Source organism: Lethenteron reissneri, chromosome 30 (genome assembly GCF_015708825.2).
Source record: "Lethenteron reissneri isolate LAM-NWPU_2019-01 chromosome 30, ASM1570882v1, whole genome shotgun sequence".
In the NCBI taxonomy this organism is placed as follows: domain Eukaryota; kingdom Metazoa; phylum Chordata; class Hyperoartia; order Petromyzontiformes; family Petromyzontidae; genus Lethenteron; species Lethenteron reissneri.
The window spans coordinates 9,130,643-9,156,255 of NC_083808.1; the positions used below are offsets into that span (position 1 = coordinate 9,130,643).

Consider the following 25,613-nt stretch of genomic DNA (forward strand, 5'->3'; position numbering starts at 1 on the left):
TGCTGGCGGAAGGGCTAACACGAGAGGGAGCTCTGGAGAGCCCTACAATGACGGGATGTTTCCCCCCACGCTGCTCAGACGTCTTGGAATAAAATTTAAACGATAAATAAATATATTTTACCAGGTAAGGCCCACTGAGCTAGATATATAGCACTTTTCGGAAGCGACCTGGCCACAAATGATAGCTCAACGAAGTGGCTTATCATCACGTGGGCATTTATAGCAGCCAAATACTCTCAACGCGTGTTTCAAAATGTAGAGGGGAAACCCGGAGGATCCGGAGGAAACCCACGTGACCGCGAGGAGAGAAACACGCAGACTCCAAATATAGCACAGGCGTCGGGGTCGGGATCGAACTTGCGACCTCCTGTATACCAGGCGAGGTAGTTAACATCTCCTAGCCACCGCGCAAGAGGTAGGAGTCACCCGTCGTGTCCCACCACACGCTACACGGTGTCTCCATCTCGACTGATTGGTGGACACAGGCGGGGGGGGGGGGGACATGAAGATACGCGCATTGTTCAATCTGCCGCGCCGGGAAATCGAATCGAACCGGCGACCTTCTGGATTGCAATACTGTACATGTCCATGCCCAACCAATATATTGATTTATTTTGAACTTCTCTAACACCGTACGTAGCCGAACCGATCTAATCTGAGCTGCGGGTGGAAGGATAGACTAAGCATAAAAAGTGGTTCTAAAGAAATTCGTTTTCAATCTGGACGATTTTAAAGTGCGTAGCTCCAATGGTTCCCCTAATATCGGAAGAGCATCCCAGGCGGCCGCAGGGCTTTTGAAAGCGCCGCGCGATGCGGCGACCGCCGTTTTTGTTCGATGGCCAGCAGCCAAAAGCCGCCCCTGCGAGGATGAACGGAGTTCGCGTGATGATGGTCTATGCCCTCTGACGAGATCAGCATCGAGCTATTGGTAGGACACGAACTGCCCCAAACCCCCATGCAGGATACCCCCCCCTTCACCCCCGGCGTAGTGGACGGGGGGGGGAGTGGCCCTCACCTGCACGCGTGCATCACCCCCCCCCCCCCCGCGGCACTCACACAGCCACCGCGCCCCACCGCGACTCGAGACCTCCCTCCTCGCGTCCGGAGCGTTTCAATTGGGTGACCCCCTTAGAGCCAATCATCTCGCCGGGCCGCAGGGCGGTAAAGAGGGACGTGCGCGTTCCTCCTCCCTGCGCGCTTCAAAGTGGACGACTCCTGCTCGCCGACGGTGCTGGCGATGACGATGATGGCATCGGTGCACCGCACGACACTTGAGCTCTGAGCGCCGTTCTGCGTCGCTGGAGGAAAGTGGAGCGAGCCGTCAGCCTCCGTCGGCATCGCGTAGCGCAGTGAAGACCCCGGCACGAGTGCGGGCACCGCTTAAACTTGCTCGCTCCGCTGACCGTGGCCACCGTACGTGGATGGAGAGAGGGGTTCTTAGGTGAACATCACAGGGGCGGGTGAGGAGGTGGAGGTGGGGGGTAGATTCTGTAGCGTTACGCGTAGCCACGCCTGCGAGAGGAAACGAAAAAACGCGCTCCCCTGCAGCTGAGACGGGCAACTCACGGAAACAGAAGCGCACGTACAGCCAGCGACGTGCACGCAGAGATACCCGCTTCATCACCCGTCCCAGGAGCTACCACCAACCCCGACCAGAGCGTCCTATCGAGGTGAGTGTTTACGCAGCAAGCCGCGTAGTGGGCCGGCGGGTCGCGCACTGCGATCCCAGTTCGATTCACGGTCCGCTGATCGCAAACGTCAGCTGCGAGTGGCGTCTGAAGCTGCTGCGGCCCTGAGTCTCCCCGAATTTGAATGAACCTTAAATAAGTGTACCTGGTGCGGACAATAAACGTCATTGATGGGGAGACAAAGGCGGCCAGGCGTGGTGGCGGCCACACCACCAACCCCCCGGTGCGCCTTGGCGCTCAAGCTCAATTGGAGACTCTATTCACGTGAGTAATTAATGAGACTTACCAACAATGGCCATGGTAATGCGGCATTCAAAACCACGTGTTGATGATGGACCTGGATTGTGATGCTAATGGCAGTCACAGCGGCGCACGTGCCGATGCTGCGGGGACGGCGGCGACGAGGCGCAGGTCGAAGCTGCCTCTCCTGGAGCGGTGGCGCAATGCTTAGCGCACTGCGCTACGAAGCCGAGGATTTGCCGGTCGGCTGCCCCCTGTCCACGGCCTAACACCAGTGACGAGTCCGGTGAAGTATAGGTCGGACAGCGATCGCGGCCGACACGGCCATGGGGTGGCCTTCATCCAGCAGCGGATTGAGCAAACGCAGTGGATCGCATTTGATTATTGATCCGGCATAATCGTGATAACAATGATACTCTTCTTGGTTCTTTCGGCAAAGTCACGTAGAATGGAAATAATAAAATAATAAAAATTAAACATAATTAAATAATTCTCACGACGTTTCGGCCACAACGCAAGCAGCCGTCCTCAGGTGAAGAATAGGTCTGTCGAGAAGATGTTTTATTTTTATTATTTTATTATTTCCATTCTACGTGACTTTACCGAAAGAACCAGGAAGATGAATCCCTGCAGTCACGAAAGCTTTAAATCGAAACAATTTTAATACTGAAATATGTGAAGTGAAGAAGGGCTATGGCCAGAAACGTCGTCGATTATATATACTTTTTTACAGCAGTATTGTTGACTAGTGTGTTGCGTTTTATGTATTACTCGTGCTTAGCTTGATCACAAAATAACGTGGAAAATGTAATGAACTGGCAGACTTCATTGCAAGGGTGCAGCTCTCTTGCGGGCGTTGGCGTATCAAGGACTGGGGTCTTGAAAACAAATCGATGGCTCACTGCTTGATGAGGCATCTGCCTCACCAGTCCATCGTGACAATTGCTCCGATGAGCGCGATTTGAGTGACAGTGCCACTCCGCATGCGCCGTGGTGAGAAGTGGGCGCGTCCTGTCCGCTGCTGTAACTTACGATTCATGTTCTCCACACCGGGGTCGAGAGATGATCTTGAGTTATGTACATCGCTATGCAACTTCGCGTTGATCTGTGACCCCATAGCGCAGACAGAAGGCGCTTCCTTGTCTGTGTCGGGAGCGGCGGTTCGCCGGCATTGAATTAAGAGAGCCTGGCTCCTGCTTGATAAGACACTTAGGAGTCGAAGGCCGGTTCAGGGACTTGCTTGTCTTGAGAGAATGCTGCTGAAATGATGCACTCCCAGAAATCAGTGCGAGTAATAATTGTAGACTTTGCGTACGGAGAGACGGGTATGTGAAGGAGAGACTATTGCTGCTTCTTAAATGCAATTTTTTTGTGTTCTCCAACAACGACTACAATTAATTATTATGTTGAGGTGTGCAAATGCGCGCGTCACAAAGCACTGCGTGTGACATCCAGGCGTCCGTGGGCAACCGCGCTCATCCTGCACCTCCGATTAGCACGGTTGGCTACGTACGGTGCGAAATAAGTTCAACACACACGCGTACATGCACACGTTCGATGACCGAATTGTGAACGTTTCATTGTTTTTCGAAAATATCTTCATCCTGCACCAACAACATCAAAGACAAAGATCCCCCGTGTCGCCTTAACAGACTGTTGGGGCAAGTTGCTGTTAGCGAGCACCTATGAAGGCCGGCACGGTACACGAGGGGGTGAGTGGCCAACACCACGCCCGGCCGCCTTTGTCTCCCTAGTGGCGATGTTCACACATCGCACCAGGTACTCATTTGAGGCTGAGTCGATCTAGGGGAGTGCCCAGAACCTGTTCAGATAATCGTCACTGGTGTTGGCCGTGAGCGAGAATCGAACCCGGGTCGCCAGGTTCGTAGCGCAGTGTAGCGCTAACCGCCACACTACCGCTCCCCAACATCATCATCATCATCATTATTTTCAGCCCTTTGTCAATCGCTTGTGCAGCGGGGCAAGTGGAGTGCACGCTCAAAGCAGCCGCATCACGACCAACTCTCCCACACGGCGCCGTCTGTGCACACAAACAGTCCGCACCACGCGCAGAAACAATCACGGTCCGAATAGCGAAGCGCTGTAGTCCTGCATTCGTTGCACAGAGGAGCGATAGCAAGAAGCGACCCCACCCCCCTCCCTCTCCTCCCTCTCTCCTGAGCCCTCTCGTCGTAGCCAGCAGACCTCGGCGGTGGCACTGCGCTCCTGGACAAGGCGCTTGCTGCCTGCCACACGCAAGACGATAATCTACACGCGGTAGAAAGAGCAGTGGCGGGTTTTTTTTATCGTTCGGAAGAAGTCGTCTTATGCGTCGCGTATCACACCAATTCTCTCCTAGTACGCTATCACAGTTTGGCTCTATGCGCACTGCTATAATTATCACAAAAACAACACTGCACTGCCCTTTGTTAATCTTCTACTGGATGAAGTAATTAATTGACAATGATTGAAATATACGTGGCCAATTAACGAACTATATTTTAATCAAATTAATGAATTGAAGGCATCTCAATGCCGGGTCGTTTATTACGGTGGATGCTGTGCCGTACTTCCACCACCTCTGCCACAACGCAGGTTCGTGCAGGGGGGGGGGGGCAGTCAGGACAAATTCAGATGTCACTCATCGGCACTGATGGTGCGCTAACCGCTGCGCCACCGCTCCACTTTGTTGTTTGTTGGACGGCATTGTTCCGTGACAAACGGCAGCAGTGAGAAGAGTTGAGCAGGAGCGAAAACAATCCACCCGTCAGTGAGCGGCCGCGAACGGAAATATGAATCGGTAAATATTTCTGCTCCGCGCTGAACTCATAAAAGGATCAGAGGGACACGCCGGGGATGATGCCGTGGAGGGGGGGAGATGATGCATACACCGGTTCGATTTCCCGTGGCGGCAATTGAATCGATGGGCAGGTTTCCTTACCACCCCTTCCCCCCCGTCTCTGTCCACCCATCCAGCAGCACACACCGCAGTCAGCAACACAAAGTCGGCCGGTGGATGAATTTGCAGGCTGTGCTTAGTGGGTGTAAAGCGTGGGTACTCACACCTCTGGGAAGACGTCTGGCCAACGCGAACGAGTCGGCAAAAGAGACTCTAAGAGGGTCTCTCCAGAGCTCATTGAAGTTGGTGGAGGCCCTTCTCTGCCAGCAGTGGCCTGAGCAAAGAATTGCAGGGTTGCCCCTTTACCTTCGCCACAGTGACCCCATAATAGAGCATCGCGTTACAGTCTATCTATCTCGTCGCAATAAAGGTTTCATTTTATTTACGACGGGCTGTACAGCAAGTGGGTTGTTAACCCATCTCTATATATTTTGAGTGGTTGTCCGCTTCTAAGTGGTGGTTATCTCCGGGCACATCCGAGTTTATCCCAACGGCTATGTGCTGCACAAGCACGGCGTGCATTTATCATCCACGGTTGATTTTTTTAAGAAGCAGAAGTTTTTTTTTTTTTACCGACTAGAGACGCACGGAGAGTTGAGTTGACCCGAAATTGGGATTTCAAGTTGCAACATTTCAAATGTGAGCCGCGAGCTATGGAAAAACTCGCCCTATGCCAAAGCAATGTGGAATTTCGCCCTACTTTGACTTTCAACAAAATCTCAGCAGCGCAGTCGTGCACTTCCGTGAAACGGCGCTTTGGAGGCAAGGGTTGGTGGGCCACGTAGAGATTGGTGAAACTCCTAAAGCCGCTCGGCTGCAAGGTGGCCGGATGGAAGTTCAAAATGGGTTCTTCACGGGCTCTTGAATCCATATGTGGGGAGCTTTAATTGGCACGTGTTGGTTGTCTCTAGATAATCACGACTTCTCCCGCTAGCCACAAGGTAAATTAGCCAAGCACCACAATCGTAGGACCCTCCTGATGATATCGTCTTGAGGCAGTGAGGCTTTTCTAGATAGATACACGGAGCGATACTGATTTATGCCCCTTTGACAATACACTGCTGTCTGAAGGCCTTTTCGTTCCGTGTCGGTCATAAGGTTAGTTTGACCATACTTCACCACGCCAGTCAGTGGGGGTTGGTGAAGAGCAGGAGCTCAGCGCCAGTACAGATATCGCTCCGTGCCACTGATGTTAACTGTGGCCGGGAATCTAGCTGAGGTGGCCGGTTCTTCGGGCAGCACGCAAACCACTGTGTCACTGCACCGCTCCACCTGGTTACACGGTGGCGAGATGTTAACTACCTCGCCTGGTTTACAGGCGGTCGTGGGTTCGATCCCGACTCTGACGCTTGTATATTTGGAGTGCGCGTGTTCTCCCCGTGGTCGCGTGGATTTTTCTCCGGGTCCTCCGGTTTTTCCCCTCCACATTTAGAATCAACGTGTTTTTAGAGTATTTGGCAGCTATAAGATTTTTACGTGATCAGCCACTTCGTTGGGCTATCACTTGCGGTCCGATCGCTTCTGGAAAAGAGCTACATAGCTCAGTGGGCTTTACCTGGTAAAATGCAACTAGTTTAGTTTATAGTTTTTACAATCATGAATTCAATATAATAATTTACAGCGCTTTGTCAATCCACTGCTGCATGGAGGCCCTCCCCACGCCGTTTCAATCACGAGGGTTATTCGACCATGAGTCACCACGTTGACCAGTGCCGGCTGGTGAAGAACCCAGAGGCCTGTCCAAGTTTCACTCGCCACTGACGTTAGCCGTGTCCGAGGATCGAACTTCGGTGGCGCTTTGAGCACGCATGCATGTCACAGCCCAAGTCATCAGACAGACCGACTTCGCAGTTTTGCGATAATAATAATCACTCGCACAATTCGCTCCATCTCGTCAGATCTTGGAAGCTAAGCAGGCTGGAACCTGGTGGGCGAGTGCTTGGAATGGGCGAGCATCGCCCACGAGCAGTTTGTTAAAGGCGCACCCTCGGAGGTTGCACTGTGTGCCGGGCAGCAAAGGGGCAGTGTAGCAACAACCCAATATTGGACGGTACTTTCTATGCTCCCGCTTGTACGGCTCTCTGCCTTCAACAAACCGTGTTGACCGGCCGGCATAAAGTATTTACCTTGGGTTTATTTTGTTTAACCACGTGAGACCATGATAAGCCTAATATGCAAGAGCCATCTCGGCCATGATTTCTGCTGTAATTGCGGATAACTTTCAAATGTAGAAAATTTGGACCACGACACCAGCACACAATGGCCTAACCCTTGCGAATTTACAACGAGGGATCTTTAACGTCCACTGTGAGGCAGGCGGTTATAAGACCCGCGGCAATAACCAGGGCGGTCGCTGAAATCGAACCGTGAACGTCTGCAACAAGCGGCGAACGCGCCATCGCCAGGACTCGTCACCGCACCAAGCGTGACCAAATAAAACACCGTAACTCGCACGGCGTGGGGAGGCCTTCAGGCAGCAGTGGGTTGATCGTGGCCGCTGATGATGGCGATTCCTTTTGCAGGCGGGGCCCCCATGGAGGTGATGGTGGAGCACCTGGCTCGCTGGCACGGCAGCCCCCAGGGCACGGGCGTGCTCGATGTGCCCCCGGGGCTCCCGCATGGATATGGGGAGTCGAACCCGCTCCTGGGTGCAGCCGTGCCGGGGCAACTCCACGGCAACCTCCATCATCACCACCACCACCATCAGCAGCAGCAACAGCAGCAGCAGCATCAGCATCATCAACACCAGCAGCAGCAGCATCAGCATCAGCAGCAGCAACAACAACAACATCATCATCAGCAGCAGCAGCAGCCCATGCCGCTGCACAGTGAGGATCTGGAGGTGTTTGTGGGGCTGCTGGATGCTCAGGGACATCCGAACGTGCCCGGGGCGAGTGCAGAGTACAGAGCAGCGACTCACGGTGAGAGACACGGGAGACATGGACACGGGGAGAGTGGGGCACGGGGAGAGATGGACATGGGGAGAGATGGACACGGGGAGAGATGGACACGGGGAGAGATTGACACGGGGAGAGATGGACACGGGGAGAGATGGACACGGGGAGAGATGGACACGGGGAGAGATGGACACGGGGAGAGATGAACACGGGAGACATGAACACGGGGAGCGATGAACACGGGGAGAGATGGACACGGGGAGAGATGGAGACGGGGAGAGTGGCACGGGGAGAGATGGACACGGGGAGAGATGAACACGGGGAGAGATGGACACGGGGAGAGATGGACACGGGGAGAGTGGCACGGGGAGAGATGAACACGGGGAGAGATGGACACGGGGAGAGATGGACACGGGGAGAGATGGACACGAGGAGAGATGGACACGGGGAGAGATGGACACGGGGAGAGGGTCACGGGCAGAGGGAGACACGGGGAGAGGCAGACAATTCAAATGAGACAATGCATTCAAATGTAAAGGGGCAGCACCGAAATTCCTCGCTCACGCCCCTGCTGGTGGAAGGGCCTCCACTCGAGGCAGCTCTAGAGGCCTACTCTTCCACGTGGGCCATCCATCTCTGAAGGGATGGTAGTACCCACACTTTAACCCACGACTGTCTGCCGTAACCATTTACACTGCTGGGCCGAATCAGTGGATTGAAGCCATTTGCCTATGAACCGCCAACTTCTATTATCCGTATGCACTGTTGACTTTTCCCTCTGGTGTACATACACAGCCCAGTCTCAATCCACTGCTGGATGAGGGCCTCTCCCCACGCCGTGAGGGTCGTTATGGTTATTGGCCATACTTCATCGCGTTGGTCAGTGCGAGTTGGTCAAGGCGGGAAGTAGAGACGTTGGACCATAGATGTGTAACGGACAGTATAGTACAACAGTTGCGGCATTTTAAATGTGCGAAGTCAAAGGCCTGCAAGCCTCACCACAAGCAGGTGATGTCGTCTTAACATGCAAAGTATGCTGGCACATATATATACTTTTTGCATCCATATGCGCTGGTTACGTGTCGCGAACATTTACTAAAAAAACTTTATCGGGTGTCTCTACGTGGCGAGTCAGATACGATGTTGTTATTTAAATTCCACACAAGGCTCGCGATCGTTGTGCGTGCACATCAGCGCGTCTCCCGTCAAACGCGCGTCGCAGTCGAGAGCAACAACACGTGCAGACGGTCAAATTTGACACCGACGGTCGTAACACGGAGATTGCAGCGAGACGAATGCACATCACTGGGCTCTCGTGAGGCTTAACTAAAGGACGTGCAGCACTTAAAGCAGCTCAGTGGACTCTCGTGTGTGGTTCAATACAGAACGTGAATAAATCATGAATGTCAACGGGGTATCGTGGCTAAATAAAGGACGCGCATATATGTTGCGCCTCAGTGCGCTCCCGTGTGGTTAGAGGACACGCAGACATGATGCAGCTCAATGGTCTCTGATGTGGTTAAATACGGGACTTTAATCTCCATCTTCTTGGTTCTTTCGGTAAAGTCACGTAGAAGGGAAATAATAAAATAATAAAAATAAAACATAATAAAATACAATTCTCACGACGTTTCGGCCACAACGCAAGCAGCCTTCCTCAGGTGAAGAACAGGTCTGTCGGAAAGACAGCGTCTGAATGAGCTTATGTTTTATTTTTATTATTTTATTATTTCCTTTCTACGTGACTTTACCGAAAGAACCAAGAAGATGAATCCCTGCAGTCACGAAAGCTTTAACTCAAAATGTAATCTCCTTATATATAAAAGGCTAAGTTGTGAATATGTGTGTCTGTTCAAAAAATGTTTAGCGTACTTCCCGACATGCAAAAAACTTGATATTTGCCATGTGTGTACTTTCCAGAATGTACACCATGCAAAAATTATAAAAATACACTTTAGTTTTTTTTTTGGCGGGGGGGGGGCTCTATAATGCATATATTTTTTGCACGGTAAGTGAGCTGTGACGTCAAATATGTCATGTGACCCGCGCACGTGGAAGCGTAACGCATTGTAGTGTCGTGGTTAGCGCTACGCTGCGCGCGCTACGAACCCAAAAGCGGCCGGGCGTGGTGGATCCAAGTCCCGGGCGAAGCCGGGTAGTACAGCTAGTGAAAAATAAATCTCGACTGGCCATCGTGGTTAAATGGAGGACAATGCACGTACAGTCCATCTCAGTGGGCTTCTCACACGCCTCGATAAAGAGCATAAAGCCGTGAGATAATAATCAACACGTTTGGGGCACGCGTGAGAGAGACATTGAGGAATGAGGATGGATGAGTCTCTGGACACGAGGCAAGGGAGGCGCTGCTACTACTGCTGCCTGGACTATGCATTCCCGTGTCGGCTACACAGGCTGCTTGCTGCTGCTGTTGCTGCTGCTGCTTCTGCTGCTGCTACTGCTTCTACTGCTGCTGCTACTGCTGCTGCTACTGCTTCTACTGCTGCTGCTTGTTGCTGCTGCTGCTACTGCTGATGTTTGCTGCTACTGCTGCTGCTTGTTGCTGCTGCGCTACTGCTGCTACTGCTGCTGTTTGCTGCTGCTACTGATTCTACTGCTGTTGCTTGTTGCTGCTGCTGCTACTGCTGCTACTACTGCTGCTGCTGCTACTCTGCTGCTGGCTGCTGCTGCTACTGCTGCATCCTGCTGTTGCTTGCTGCTGCTACTGCTTCTACTGCTGCTGCTTGTTGCTGCTGCTGCTACTGCTGCTGCTTGCTGCTGCTGCTGCTGCTACTGCTGCTACTGCTGCTGCTTGCTGCTGCTGCTTGCTGCTGCTACTGCTTGTTGCTGTTGCTGCTGCTACTGGGGCAGCGTGAGAGCACCGTTGTCGTTCTTCAGCAGCTGTGAAGGACAGCACCACGGTGGCGTGGCTACAGCCGATGTTAGATTACAAAGAAATGGCTACAAGTTGAAAACTAGGGGACAGAAAAAATTGCACGCTGTATTATTTGGTTCTTTCGGTAAAGTAGCGCAGGCAGAAGAAATAGTAGATCACGACGTTCCGATCGCAACACAAGCAACAGTCATCATTGATGATGATGACGAGAGATGAATAAGTGGGGAGAGTGGGGCACGGGGAGAGTGACATCAATGATGACGATTGCTGGTGCTGCGATCGAAACGTCGTGATCTATTATTTTCTACCTACGTGACTTTACCAAAAGAACCAAATAGTATGGATTCCTGCAGTCACGAAAGCTTCAGATCAAGATTAAGCTGCACGCTGAAACGGGACTGCGTGAAAAATAAAAATAAGTTTTACTCATTTTCGGCAAAAAAAGACGCGTGTTAAGATATTCAAACACCAAATAGATTCCTTTTGCAAATGAATCAAGTTCTGCATTGACGACAAGGTCATTGCGGTGAACGTGCAAAGGAAGAACTTCCCCACGATAAACGGTACTGCATTAGCAGTGAGAAGTAGCGTGCTAACCGTTATGTAGAAATCTGAATTAATCTGGAATAGATTATAATCTATAACTATTAAAGTCCATCGTGCCATTTGTCACTTGTCTAATTTGACCAGCTACCGTGAATGGCCGCTGGCGTCACGCTCTGCCACATTCGCCTCCCCAGCGCCGATGTGTGGCACGCCGCGCCAGGCACAGCGCTCACTTTAGTGGCGACCGAGTGGAGCGAGACGGAGGCTCAGGAACCGGTCCACACGCTCGTCAAGCCATGCTGACCGTGAGCGGCAAATCGGAACGCGCGTGGCCGTGCTCGGAGGGTGCAACGTGAGAACGATTTTGCCCCACTGCGATTCCACTCGCCTCGGTCCAAACACGCGCACACTCGCAAGGGGCCGTCCATAAATGACGTCACGCACCTAGGGGGGTGGGGGGGGGGTCAGACATTTGTGACGATGTGTGACGATGGGGGGGGGGGGGTTGAGAAATGTTACGTCACGTAAAAATGCGCAACTTTAAATAAATATAGACAACACATTCTACTTAATTAAATACTTTTTTAAAATAAATATTTTCTCCTACAACATCAGAGTGCAGCGCCACATTAATACGCACTACAATGACAATAGTTTAAAGCGATTTGAAGCATGTTTAATTTTTTTTGAGGGGGGGGGCAGAGCTTTGTGACGTCATATTCGACGAAGGGGGTCAAAAATCGTCCAAAATCGCGTGACGTCATTTATGGACGCCCCCCAACTTGTGGTGGTGGTGGTGGTGGCGGGTGAGACGACGATGATGCCAGCACACCTGCGCGCAGCCAGGACAGCCAGGACACGCGGTGGAACCCCCGAGGGCTCGAAGGCGAATTCGAAGGCCGTTCTTAAACTATTGACAAACGACGCTATAAGCGAGCCGAGAGCCCTGCGGCTCAACCTCCCCCCCCCCGCCTGCCGCCCCCCACCGCATCCGCGTGGAGGTCTCCCTCCCTTCGCTGCGGTCTCTCTCACCTGACATTCCCTCTCGAGGCTGGCCCCAGCGACACCTCGCCGCTCTCTTGGCTCGCGTGAACCGTGGCTAGTTGCCTGCCTCCAGAACCGGCCCGAGACCTTTGGGGGCCCTAAGCAAAATTTGGTTGGAGGCCCCTTTGATGTATGATTTTTTTCACCCACTAATTAGCAGTGACTCTAGGGGGCCCTCTGCTGGCCACGGGGCCCTTTGCAATTGCAAGGGTCGCTTAGTGGCTGGGCTGGCTCTGCCTGCCTCCTGCCAAGGGAGCCTCTGTTGGGTTGGGGCGTGCGCGCTCCTGACTCTCTCGCACTCTCACGCCGTCTAATGCCGCTGGCACGCAGCGTCATTACTCTGAGTCTCGCTGCTTTCCCGATGTAATTACACGTTGAACTTTCGCACCGCACGCGGACAACCATGCTAATCGGAGGCGTGGAAGCTCACCCACACGGTCGAAAGATCTGAGCACCTGTGTTCCGTGTGCTACATTGTGTCTTCATTACTTTTTTGGGGGGGGGGGGGGTTAGTTGTTTTTTTCGGATGCACGCTGGATGTTACTTTTCTCAGGGTGCAGATGTTGGCCAACTCCGCTCGCTCGGCTGCCATTCGTCGACTTCTCCTGTGCTCGCATTTTCTCCAAGTTTTGCCCCCCCCCACTCGTTTAGCACTAATTACCTGGCTACAGTGCACGCTCCGCTCACCAACTCCATCCTCAAGATGTAAATCATCCTGCCAGTCACGAGACGTGACGAGATCTCACTGTACAAACGTAAGAGCAATCCTGTATCATACTATAATCATCATCAACAACAGACGAGATATATCCACTATTGGTAAGATTTATCCCCAAGCCATCAGCATCTCTCTTATGGACTTGTGATGCAACAATCAATCTCTTTCCCGCACGCGAGCGAATTTTAATCGCTCCATCTCCGCGGTGGGTGCCTTCGCGGGCGCGTTGATCCTTCCATTAGCTGCCGTTCCATAGTTTTGTCTCCGCACCGAACATGCTTGTACTATTTCACTGCGGAGAAGTAATACAAATTTGTTTCATCCGAACACAATGCATCTACGTTCTTGGTTCTTTCGGTAAAGTCACGTAGAATGGAAACAATAAAAATAATAAAATAAAATAATTCTCACGACGTTTCGGCCACAACGCAAGCAGCCGTCATCAGGTGAAGACAGACCTAAAATAATTCTCACGACACATAATTCTCACGACGTTTCGGCCACAACGCAAGCAGCCGTCATCAGGTGACCTGGTCACCTACGTGACTTTACCGAAAGAACCAAGAAGATGAATACCTGCAGTCACGAAAGCTTTAAATCGAAATTACAATGCATCTACGTTGAACTTCTTTCGCATCGTACGTAGCCAACCGTGCTAAATGCAGCTTTGAATAAATGACTTTTCAATCTAAATTTTAAAGTGCATAGCTCCAGTGGCTTGCTAATATCGGAAGGAAGAGCGTTCCAGACGGCCACAAAAGCGCATTTGAAAGCGCGCGATGTGGTGACCGTCTTTGTTCGATGCCCAGCCAAAAGCCGCCACTGCTGCGAGGATGACCTAGTTTTTGTGAATGATTACATCTCGCGGTATTTAATATCCACTTTACTAAGGCAGACAGCACACTTCGTTAATTCTCAGTAATTTGTGGAGTCCTAAGTAAACATTTATGTTAAATCTTTAGTCACATCTCGCTGATTAACTAAACACGGAGCGGCTCTGTAAAGGGCTTATGACTTGAGGCCCATCGCTGATTAACCAAGAATGAAGATGACCAAAAGGTTTTTTATTTTTATTTGTATGCAATGCCATTCTACTTGCGCTGTTGTTGGCGTCACGGTGTTACGAGAAGAGGTGTCCACTCTTGCAGATTTCACTAAACTCGTGAAGCCCCTTCGAGTGACATCTTGTCCACCCCAGGAGGAGCGCTTTCCCATACATCCCGCCGTGCAGATAAATGTCCATCGTGTGACCATTAGTGATATATTTAATTCTTAGAGTGATATGTTTTGTTGAATTGGAGTGAAAACTTAATCTGCTCCAAGTTTCGTGGTGTGCACTTTATGATGGCTGTGCCGAAATTTAAAAAAAAATTGTCACTTAATTTGGGTAAAATCCAGCTCTTAAAAATATAACTTTGATTTCCATGCAATGAGCATTTCACTGTGTGCTAGGGCACATGGGAATGTTCGTACCCAAGTGTGGATGAGAAGTGACCTCATAAGTTCAGTGAAATCTGCTTTTGCTCACAAGATCAGTGCCCTTAGAGTCTCAGAGGGCACGAGTGAGATTCGCCCTCTGTGCTCTAAAGCCATCAGCTGGATTTACGACTTAAACATCACAAAGAGAGAGAGAGAGTGTTCGGCCCTCTTGTCCACCTGGAAATTACCGCAGGTTTTCACTGACAGTGGCGCTGCTGGTGTTGTCCCGTGCCCCGCGTGTTGCAGCTCGTCTGGCCGGCACGACCCACCCCGTGTGCAGGCCCCAGCTGCGATTCCCGTGGCTGCAGGAGAGCGGCGGCAACTCGTCCACCCCCGCTCCTCCGCACCACCACCTCCACCCCCACCACCACCTGCACCACGGCCACCACCACCACCACCTCAACCACCTGAATCAGCTGAGCCACGCGGCTGTCACCACCGCCTGGGCCCTGCGCGAGCCTCTGGCCAAGGCGCGGCCGTCCCCGTACCCCCACGCCACGCCGCTCGCAGCGCCGCCCGCCCGGGGCGAGCGGGGCGAGCGGGGCGAGCGGGGCGAGCGGGGCTTCCCGTTGCCCCCGACGCCGCCAAAGGAGGGTGGCGGCAACGGTGGCAACGGCGGCGCCAGCTGCGGAGCCTCGCCGGACCCGGATCCGGCGGCGGGGGCAGGGGCGTCGCCGTCCCCACGGAGCGAGGGCAGCCCGGGCCCGGGGGGCCCGGCGCGATCGCGCCACGGCGGCCCCGCGGGCCTCGAGGAGCGTGGGGAGCCGGCGGGGTTCCCCGCCGCGCTGGGCGCCTACCCGGCGTGCCCGCCGGGCCACCTGGACGGGGACGACGAGGAGGGGGAGGCCGGCCGAGGCAGAGGCAGGGGCCGCGGTGGCATGGGTAAATAGGAAGCCATGCACGCACATGCACACACATGCGGTTGTCGAAAATATTCCAACCGTTAATTAGATGTTTTAATCGACTGCTGGATGAAGGCCTCACCCACATCGTGTCGATTTCTGGGCCGGTATGTGACCATACTGGCCCACGCCGGTCAATGCGGGTTGGTGGTGAATGGTGGTGGGTCGCCGGCCAGACGAGCTGCGACATCGACTCGCCGCCGATGTTTGCCGTGACCGGCACGGGAACATCTATTGTCCACCACACAACCGAGCCGTGTGGGGACAATGCCCAGTCAGCTCAGAAGGCGCCAGGTTTTTTCTTTTCATCCACGAGTCATTCGTCCCCGTCCACCCCGGCCCTACGTGCCCCCACCGAGCTAGATTTGCACATCTTAGTAGGCCGTGTTATCACGGTTTGGTTCCGGCTCGGCATGGCAAATAGCCAGTGGAAAAACCACACGTACCACGAAAGCCCCCTGGCTTGGCTCGTGACAGTGGAAAGAGGAACAAGTGTTTGTTTTATACGTCCTATCATTGTTGTTGTTGCTATGGAGCATTGTGTAATACAGTATACAGCCACTTTGTCAATCTACCGCTGGAACTGCTCAGGAGTGTAAATGCCAAAATAGTTTGGGAACAACATTTGCAGTCCTATATTTGAGATTGAGATACTGAAAGGGTATGAAGTAATATAAACAAAGGATCATGACGGAGTGCAAGCGTCACGGATGTAAATGTTCAGTAAAGTAGAAATCTTGGCACAACTAGAATATATAACTAGAAAAGTTATAACGAGAAAAATCCGAAAAACAGAATGTTAGAAATTGACGACTGTGATTACACTCAACGCGCAGGTTCAGCCGAAGACTCGAAATTGCTTTTCAAGTGTCGTACTCAATAAACACCCACAAATGTATGCTCCCAATCATCTGTGAAGAAAGTAATTCACCTTCCAGATTCTATTTTCACATACATAGCACAATTTGTACAATTTAGACCGCCATTCAGATTCTGTTTGCTTTTTTACGAGGGTGCTGCTTGAGACGTTTGACCAATCTGTTGTTCAATAAATTGGGTGTGTGGTTGGATAGCAGAGGACCTGCAACAACAAAAAATTCACACAAGCGTGCGTAGAATGCTCGAACATCCACACAAATAGGCCCACACCCTACTTTCTGTACCACAATATACTAACGCTCCTCCTATATTTTACACTTAAAAGTCTCGCATAAATCAGCCTTACTGGGTAGGAATGTCAAAATCTAGTGAAACAAAAAATTACTTATTTTATCAACGCAGAGAGATGACGCATGAGCAAGATACCTTTGCTGCTGTGAGTCGGGCGCTCTGCTGCAGCATCAAACGGCTCACACACAGAGACCACGCTGGGCCCACGAGTTTGCAGAAGTGTCAAGTGGATGATGTGCATCGTCACTCACGAAGATAAAGCCCCCCCCCCCCCCCCCCCATATACAGCCTTAACAGGCTGTTGGAGCAAGTCCGACAAAGGCTGGCACACGGAACGATGGTGTGGCATGGCCAACAGCACACGCCTGGTCGCGTTTGTATCCCCAATGCTGATAATGACACACCTGCATCAGGGATGTATGTAAGGCTGAGTTGACCTCGGGGAGGCCCACGACCTGTTCAGACATTTGTCACTGCGATGTCGAACTCAGGTGTCCAGGTTCGTCGCACAACCACCGCAACCACCGTTTTTACACAAGACAAAGATCCCCTGTATAGCCGTGAAAGACTGTTGGAGCAAGTGCCGTTGGCGAGCACGACAATCACGTGTGCAAGACGTCATTGTGTCAGCCTTGGCTCGCACTGCAGCACCACAGCCTCAGTCCCCCCGTCTCTCCCCCTCCCCGTGCGCCAGAGGGCCGTGAATGCGCCAACTGTGGGGCTACGTTCACCCCGCTGTGGAGGCGGGATGCCAACGGACACTACCTGTGCAACGCGTGCGGCCTCTACCACAAGATGAACGGCCACAACCGCCCGCTCATCCGGCCTAAGCGCCGACCGGTAGGCACCACACTCACACACACGCACACGCACGCACGCACGCACGCACGTTCACATGCACGCGCACGCACACCACGCTCACAGGCACGCTCACATGCATGCACGCACACATACACGCTCGCACGCACGCACACACGCACACACGCACACGCACGCTCGCACGCTCACACGCATGCACGCACACATGCACACTCGCACGCTCGGACACATGCCCGCTCACACGCACGCTCACACGCATGCAATAGCATATGCGCAGAGAGACGCGCAGACACATACGTACGCACTTGCACACGTGCACACACAAAGACATATACACACGCAGAGATGAACACATGCAAGATGCAAACTCATGTTGCATTGTATGGGCACACAACAAAAATCAACGTTCGGCATCCGTCTGTTTCCTCTTACACTGCGCGTGAGTAATTGCTCATCGCTCATTTGGTAAGCGCAAGTCTTGATCCCGTTACTGAATTGATCCAAACTTGTCAATGGAGTGAAATCTAACAACGATAAAAATCACCACATTTGTCAAACAACACTGAGGACTTCAAATCAATAAAGATATAATAGGCGACGTTCCTGGCAATGGCCCTACCGCGTAGCACATCAACGATGCAGTAGTGTGGTCAGGCAGACCCGTTCGACGCTATGTTCCCCTGTTCGAGCAAGCGCTGTTATCGAGCATCTAATTGCAATCTTCAAAGTCCTTGCTCAAGCGTGGTGTTCCGGGCTTAGCGCTGCGTGCTGAGCATTTCCACTGCCGGAGCTTTTCCCCAACGTGCCAATGTGCGGGGCATTGTCAGGAGTCGCGTGTTATCCCGCACAATGCATCTGACCATCCCGTGACGCGTCCCCGAATCTCAAGGCCGCGTGACGAGCGGGATCCATACTCTTTGGTTCTTTCGGTAAAGTCACGTGGGTATAAAATATGGAATAAATTAAATCACGACGTTTCAGGTGCAACACAAGCGTCCGTCATCAGGTGGGACAACCACAGCAAGAAACAACACTGCTGCCCACTGATTGTTACGCCCGAAACGTCGTGATTTAATTTATTCTATATTCTATGCCTACGTGACTTTACCGAAAGAACCAAAGAGTATAGATCCCGGCAGTTACGAAAACTTCAAATCTAGATTGAGTGAGCCTTTCCCGCCCCCCACACGGAGCCAAACGCCTCGTGTTGACTCTGCCGCTCTGCGTGTCGTGCGACTCCGCTGCTCTGCGAGCAGTCGGCGGCGCGGCGCTGCGGCACGGCGTGCGCCAACTGCCAGACGAGCGCCACGACGCTGTGGAGGCGCAACGCCAGCGGCGAGCCGGTGTGCAACGCGTGCGGCCTCTACTACAAGCTGCACAACGTGAGGCGTCCTGCTCGCACGCACACACGCACACGCGCACACTCCTGGTGTTACACGTATCCTGCGTACACGCGCACACGCGCACACTCCTGGTGTCACACGTATCCTGCGTACACGCGCACAGGCGCACACTCCTTGTGTCAGACGCACGTATCCTGCATACACGCGCACACTCCTGGGTTCACACGTATCCTGCGCACACGCACACTCACACACACTCCTGGGTTCACGCGTATCCTGCGTACACACGCACACTCCTGGTGTCACACGCACGTATCCTGCGTACACGCGCACACGTACGCACGTGCTCGTGCGCACGCAGCGGAAGATGTGCCGGTGTGCGACGGGATGTCTTGCCGAATGCCGCTTAGAACACCGGACACGTATGCCCGGTAAAACGTGGTACGTTGGGCGAACGATCCCAGCCACTTCCAAATGCTGGCCCGACGTTGCACGTAGCGCAGTGCGTAAGGCACTGCACCGCCACTCCCCACATTACTGAGTACACGCAGATAGATGCCTCTATTCGCTCTGATGTTAACGGGTAAATGGTGATCAGAGCGACGAGCCCACAGAGTTGTGCGGTGCGATTGACCGACACGCACTGCAGCAACGACCATCTGCCGCGACCGATCTGCGGCCAGTGCCGTGGACATCCCCCTCACGTTCCTGCCATGCCGCAATCCATCCGGGTTCTAAACGCGAGTGGATTTCGCCGCTGCATCTCCTCGGTGGATGTCCTTTCCTCGGGCACTTTCCCCTCCCTCGGCCGCCACCCCCCATCCTCATCCTTGAACATTGGCCGCCGTCACCCCTTCTGGCGTCGCTTAATCACGCGCGCGGTTTGTTGTCCTTCCCCCGCACCTCCGATTAGCGTGGTTGGCTATGTACGGCGCAAAAGAAGTTCAACATACGTACATTGCCAGTGGCTCTGCGCGAACCGTCGGCTGAATTTTTGTTAAACTAAGCTTTATTTATTCTACCGGGACAGGCCCACTGAGCAAAACTTTTCAGAAGCGACCTGGCCACAAATGACAGCTCAACGAAGTGGCTTATCACGTGGCAATTTATTGCAGCCAAATACTCTAAACGCGTGATGTTGATTCTAAAATGTGATCCGGAGAAAAGTCCACGCGACCACGTGGAGAGAGACACACAAACTCCAAATATACAACAGGCGTCAGGGTCGGGATCGAACCCACAGCCTCCTGCATACTGAGACGCCGCTGCCGTTACCCCCTCCCCCTCCCCGCCGCGCGCAGGTGAACCGCCCCATCACGATGAAGAAGGACGGCATCCAGACGCGCAATCGGAAGTCGTCCGGCAAGCCGGGCAAGCACGGCAAGAGCCGGCGCTCGCTCGCGAGCCCGGGCCGCTCGCAGACGCTGCCGCTCCTCGCCGGGGCCTACGACAGGCCCCGCGCCATCGCGTTCGGCGGCGGCGCCCTGCCGCCCGCTCACCTCTCGTCGGTTCACCTGGCGGGCGCCGCGCACGCGCTGCCCTCGCTCGCTCAGCTGCACACGGCCGCATCGTCCCTGCCGCTCGCTCCTCACCTCCACAACCATCACCTGTCGCACCATCACCTGTCGCACCATCACCTGCAGCAGCAGCATCAACAGCAGCAGCATCAGCAGCATCTTCTTCACCAGCACCAGCAGCAACAGCAGCGTCATCACGAGCAACATAATCACCTTCAACACCAGCATCATCATCATTTGCAGCTTCATCAACAGCAGCTCGGCTTACAGACGCCCACAGGTATGGTCTCGGCTCTGGGCTAGTGGAACGTTGCTCTAAGTCTTTTGTTGAGGATGATGGGCTAGTCTTGGTCACGAGACTACAATGGTGTAGGCTGCTTCGCATGGGCCCTGGTGTGAAGAATCACCATGGAGTCCCCTATTCAAATTCTCCCTCTCTTCGCAAGGCCGACACCTGGGCCCCTCTGGCCTGTGGCCCCCCGGTGCAGTCGCACCACCTGCACACTCGATAGCTACGCCGCTGGAGACTACAGAGATGAGACGAATCGGTGTCTGGTGCAATTATCTTTTATGGTGTTGATGTGACTTTTAAAAATTACACTCTATCCACCCCCCACCGCGTCTTCAACCCTTTCCAAAAAAAAAATATGAATACTGAAGAATTTGTTTACTCCACACATATTGACATTCTATTTTGCCAATGTGATTAAAAGAGAAAAAGTGCAGTTTGTGCCCAGTCTCATCATCATCACCATCATCGTCATCATCATCATCAGCCATGGTCAATCCACTGCTGGATGAAGGCTTCCCCAAGCAGCCGGCACCTCTGACAACCCCGCGTTGCAACGACCCACCGGGCCCCTGCACCCGAGCTGACTTCATCGCTGCGTCTCCTTGGTGGGCGCCAGCGCCGCAAGTGCCTCTTTCTACATCGCCGGTTAAAATGATCGCAATTCCCCACTTGAAGAACTGTATTAAACTCTAAGCCGCTGCTCACTATTTTGGAGCAGCCCTCAAGGCAAGCTATAAACATAATGGAGAAGAAACGCAACGCATTCGTCAATAAGACTGTGGCCTTAAAAATATCTAAAATCGGCAAACGTTGCAGGCAATGGCCCTCCTTCCTCAGCACATAGAAAGGCCAAACAAGTCGAGTGAAGGTTTGACGGCTGGAGTGCCACATCTGTTTTCAGCGGACGCTGCAGGAAAACGAACTCTTACTGTGAACATTGGTGAAGCTGTGGACACTGAGGGACGTTTCTCAACGTTGCTGCTGCTGCTGCTGTCGTCGTTTGCTGCCGGAAAGGGACATTTGAGTGAGACCAACGAAAATGTGAAAAAAAGAGAGGGCTTCATATTTTCTGGTGAGCAATCGACTGCCCGCTACGATACATTCATTATCTGCTCGCGAGATAACTGTTAGACGACAATAAATAGGACGGAGCTGTTTTTCTACAACCGCAAAAAAACATGTTTGCGTTTGGGGTACGACACTGCTAAATTTGAAAACGAAGACAACGTTCCTTATCACTGTGCCGCGAAAGCGCGGTTGATAGACGACTACATGGTCAAATAAAATAAACATTATTCAACTCCACACACCTCAAGGTGTGCTTGACTAAATCTACACAACTACAGAGGAATCCTCCTCTCAGTCCACTGGTGGATGGACCACTTCGTTCACCGCTCTAAAGTTTGGAAATATATTAACCAATATGGTTCCCTTTTCTATACCTTATCTCAAATGTTGTACTTCCTTACCCTAATAATAGTGAATTGAAAACATTATACAGCACAGTATCTATTTTGTACCACCCAAGATTAACCCTGCCACCCAATCACCACTATGGTCATTGGTCGCCAAAGACCAGAGACAACTCAATCGATTGGCTGGCGGTGTGCACAAAGCAATCAGTGAGGGTAGAGGCGCAGCTGTGAAACTGCCTAGCTCACACCCCTGTTGGCAGAAGGACCTTCACCACAGGGAAGCCTCATCTAGAGGGTCGCCCACTCTTCCACTTTGGCCAGCGTTGGGAATAAATTGGGATTTGCCCGGAGGTAACCCTCCCACTTACAAGTTGGTTAACGTTCAACATACGCAGAGACGGGTTCACAACCTTGTTGCTGAACAGCCTGTCGTCAAAGAGAACTCCATTACGTAGAGAGAGGTAGAACCCAGTCAAAATGAACAGGCGGCGACTGCTCTTGTGTAGATCTCCATGGTGAAGATAGAGGCGCAGCCCTGCAACATCTCCCTCACGCCACTGCAGGTGGAAGGGACTCCACTAGAGGGATCTCTGGAGGGTCCCTCGGGCGAGTGTATTTTGGCCTACTCTTCCACGTTGGCCAAACGTCTTGGAAGAGGTGGGCGTACCAAACACTTTACCCCACCTCTCGCGACCTGTCGATTGACCAACTGCGGTCGACAGAGGCCAGGGGCAGTTAAGAAGCCGACCCCTCGTTTCATCCGTTGCGCCGGAAGTTTGAACTGGAGCTCTTTGGATAGAATGTTCAGTGCGTTGCCCACCGCACCATGGCAGCGTGCTAGACTACTGACAACGATAGCAGCAACTGCCATGGATCAAGTGAGATGCAATGAAAAATCGCGTCGCTCTTGCAAGGGCGACCAAGGGACCGGTTTTTACCCCGATGCGAGCTGGGAGAAACAAAAGCTCGGGGTACATCCCGACTGCCCTCATTAGCTCTCCAGTGTGTCTCACGGCTGTTCCCACAATGCCGTTCGCCATCGATGTCCGACGGTGGGACCTGGCCCAGAAAATGCGCCGGAGAGCCGCAACGCAGCACGATCGCGAAGGGCTCGGCAGTATCTTCTTGGTTCTTTCGGTAAAGTCACGTAGAAGGGAAATTAAAAAAAAATTCTCACGACGTTTCGACCACAACACAAGCAGCCGTCCACAGGTGAAGAAACAGAGCTGTCGGAAAGACAGCGTCCCAATGAACACCGCCAAGCTTGGCAGCGTATATTTAAGCTGGGTCGGGGGAGGAGAGCGCCTTGACAAAGGAGTTTACATATCAACAGCGGAAGTAGTACAACTGCCTGGAAAGTCCTAGGCGGTAGTACGACAGAGAGACCGCGTTCAGCACGAACCAATCGTCGGGGACCAATCTTTGATTACGTTGTGTGCAATAAATTAAGTGCCTTAAAAAAAACCGATGTATTATCACACTGGCGTTGCCTTCCATCGGACCGCAATAAACAAACGGGCCCTCCTTGCCTTAAGTTTGTTGAGTCCGCGTAGAGCTTGCGGTTGGGATTTTTCACCCACTTCAAATCTTTCACATGCCGCCTCTTTCTACGATGTTTGTTGTTTTGGTGTTCGCCGGCCAAAGGCTGCGCTAAACCTGTCTCAGAACACGTTACCCCACCAATAGAACACTCGCTAGAAGCGCCCCATTGCCGTTCGCTCGGTCGCCACTGCTGTTCGTGAACTGAATGCAAAATGACTTGACGTTTAAACGGCGGTGAAACGTAAACCAACTCAAAGTTGGCTCGCGTTTGCGGCAATGTGTTTGTTTCTGGTCCTGAGATATTAACAATGTGTGGCCCAATAGTTTGTAAGTTAAGGCATGCGATGCCTCCCCAAATGCTGCGATTCAAAATAATTTGTTTGTAAAAAACAACCACGTCTCATGCTATATTTTGCCAGCATCAAGATATTGAATGATTTAAAAAGGCTTTATTATACTTTCCGGCGTAAAACAGGAGGTTGTTACGAGGCATCATGTCTGCGTAACCGCACAACGCTTTAGTAACGTATGCATTGCCCTTGAAACGTATTGGCTTGTATCACAGACATCCTTTTTATGGCCTTGTCTCAGCAGTGCTATAGACCAAAGGCTGCCAAAAGGGGGAAAACAGTGCAAAGACAATGCGAACGCCAAAGCATTAATAGTTCGCGTTACGCCGTTATGTCTTTGGAACCCTCATGCCAGTATCAAGATATTGAATATTCCGGGAACGGTCGTGTGCTGAAATTGGACGTGCGGTCAAACCAAATTCAAATAAACGACGGCGGTTGTTTTCATAGCGGACGCTTTTGTTTTCCAAAAGTGTCGTTTTTTTTTACGAACCTATTTTAAAATATTGTGACTGCAAGTGTGTTTTTTCTTCCAGATTTTAAAGTAAATATATATGTACATAAAAAAATTAATCTAGACACAATCAGCGTCGGGGTTTGTTCAAAATATAATGTTTTATTGTTCCTGTGCTTTACTGCGCGTGTAAAACCTGTTATTCCGCTTGCTTTCGTTTATTTTTATCGATGTAGTGTGTCCCGTTCTGTACAATAAAGCCAATGACTACGCAGCATTTTGAGGTCACGGTGTGAAAGGGGCCTGAATGTGATGCAGTGGCATCCTCCATCCCGACACCGCGACGCCACTGAAACCCACTCAGGCTCATGTCACGTGCGACCAACACTCGGATAGACGAGGAGATTTGTGTTTTATCATCGGATTTGTGTGTTTCATCAGATTTGTGTCTTCTCATCAGATTTGTGTTTTATCATCAGATTTGTGTTTTATCCTCAAATTTGTGTTTTATCATCAGATTTGTGTGTTTATCATCAGATTTGTTTTTTCTCATCAGATTTGTGTTTATCATCAGATTTGTGTTTTATCATCGAATTTGTATTTTATCATCAGATTTGTGTTTTATCATCAGATTTGTGTGTTTATCATCAGATTTGTGTTTTATCATCAGATTTGTGTTTTCTCATCAAATTTGTGTGTTTATCATCAGATTTGTGTTGTATCATCAGATTTGTGTGTTTATCATCAGATTTGTGTTTTATCATCAGATTTGTGTTTTATCAGATTTGTGTTTATCATCAGATTTGTGTTTTTTCATAAGATTTGTGTTTTCTCATCAGATTTGTGTTTTATCATCAGATTTGTGTGTTTATCATCAGATTTGTGTTTAATCATCAGATTTGTGTTTTCTCATCAGATTTGTGTGTTTATCATCAGATTTGTGTTGTATCATCAGATTTGTGTGTTTATCATCAGATTTGTGTTTTATCATCAGATTTGTGTTTTATAATCAGATTTGTGTTTATCATCAGATTTGTGTTTTTTCATCAGATTTGTGTTTTCTCATCAGATTTGTGTTTATCATCAGATTTGTGTTTATCATCAGATTTGTGTTTTCTCATCAGATTTGTGTTTTTTCATCAGATTTCTGTTGTATCATTAGATTTCTGTTTTATCATCAGATTTGTGTTTTTCAACAGATTTGTGTTTATCTCATCATGTGTTCTGGGTAAAACGGTCTCTCGGTTGATCGCCGCTACTTTATCGTGATCCAGCAAAGGAGCCGCGCGTGTTCTATGCAGTTCGAGGCGTGCGTTTTATTCACTCCCACGGGGAGATTTGGGCAAGTGGTTATAACGTGAGAGAGAACAGCAATAATCAATAACACAACACAACCAACGACTCG

General features: G+C 51.5%; 1 protein-coding gene across 1 annotated transcript; it reads left to right on the plus strand.

Moving 5' to 3' along the window:
- Positions 1–1,412: 1,412 nt before the first annotated feature.
- Positions 1,413–24,462, plus strand: LOC133349511 (endothelial transcription factor GATA-2-like). The gene is made up of 5 exons (XM_061563036.1): positions 1,413–1,670; positions 7,350–7,748; positions 17,171–17,316; positions 18,552–18,677; positions 19,940–24,462. The coding sequence occupies exons 2-5, from the start codon at positions 7,361–7,363 to the stop codon at positions 20,456–20,458; spliced, it is 1,179 nt and encodes a 392-aa protein (XP_061419020.1). The 5' UTR covers positions 1,413–1,670; positions 7,350–7,360; the 3' UTR covers positions 20,459–24,462.
- Positions 24,463–25,613: the final 1,151 nt, after the last annotated feature.

Bases quoted from the DNA above. Each gene is read 5' to 3' on its own strand.
- LOC133349511 (XM_061563036.1), top strand. From the start codon at position 7,361: ATGGAGGTGATGGTGGAGCACCTGGCTCGCTGGCACGGCAGCCCCCAG. The intron at 7,749-17,170 runs GTGAGAGACACG...CCCGTGCGCCAG, and splicing joins GTACAGAGCAGCGACTCACG to AGGGCCGTGAATGCGCCAAC. The intron at 17,317-18,551 runs GTAGGCACCACA...CTCTGCGAGCAG, and splicing joins TCCGGCCTAAGCGCCGACCG to TCGGCGGCGCGGCGCTGCGG.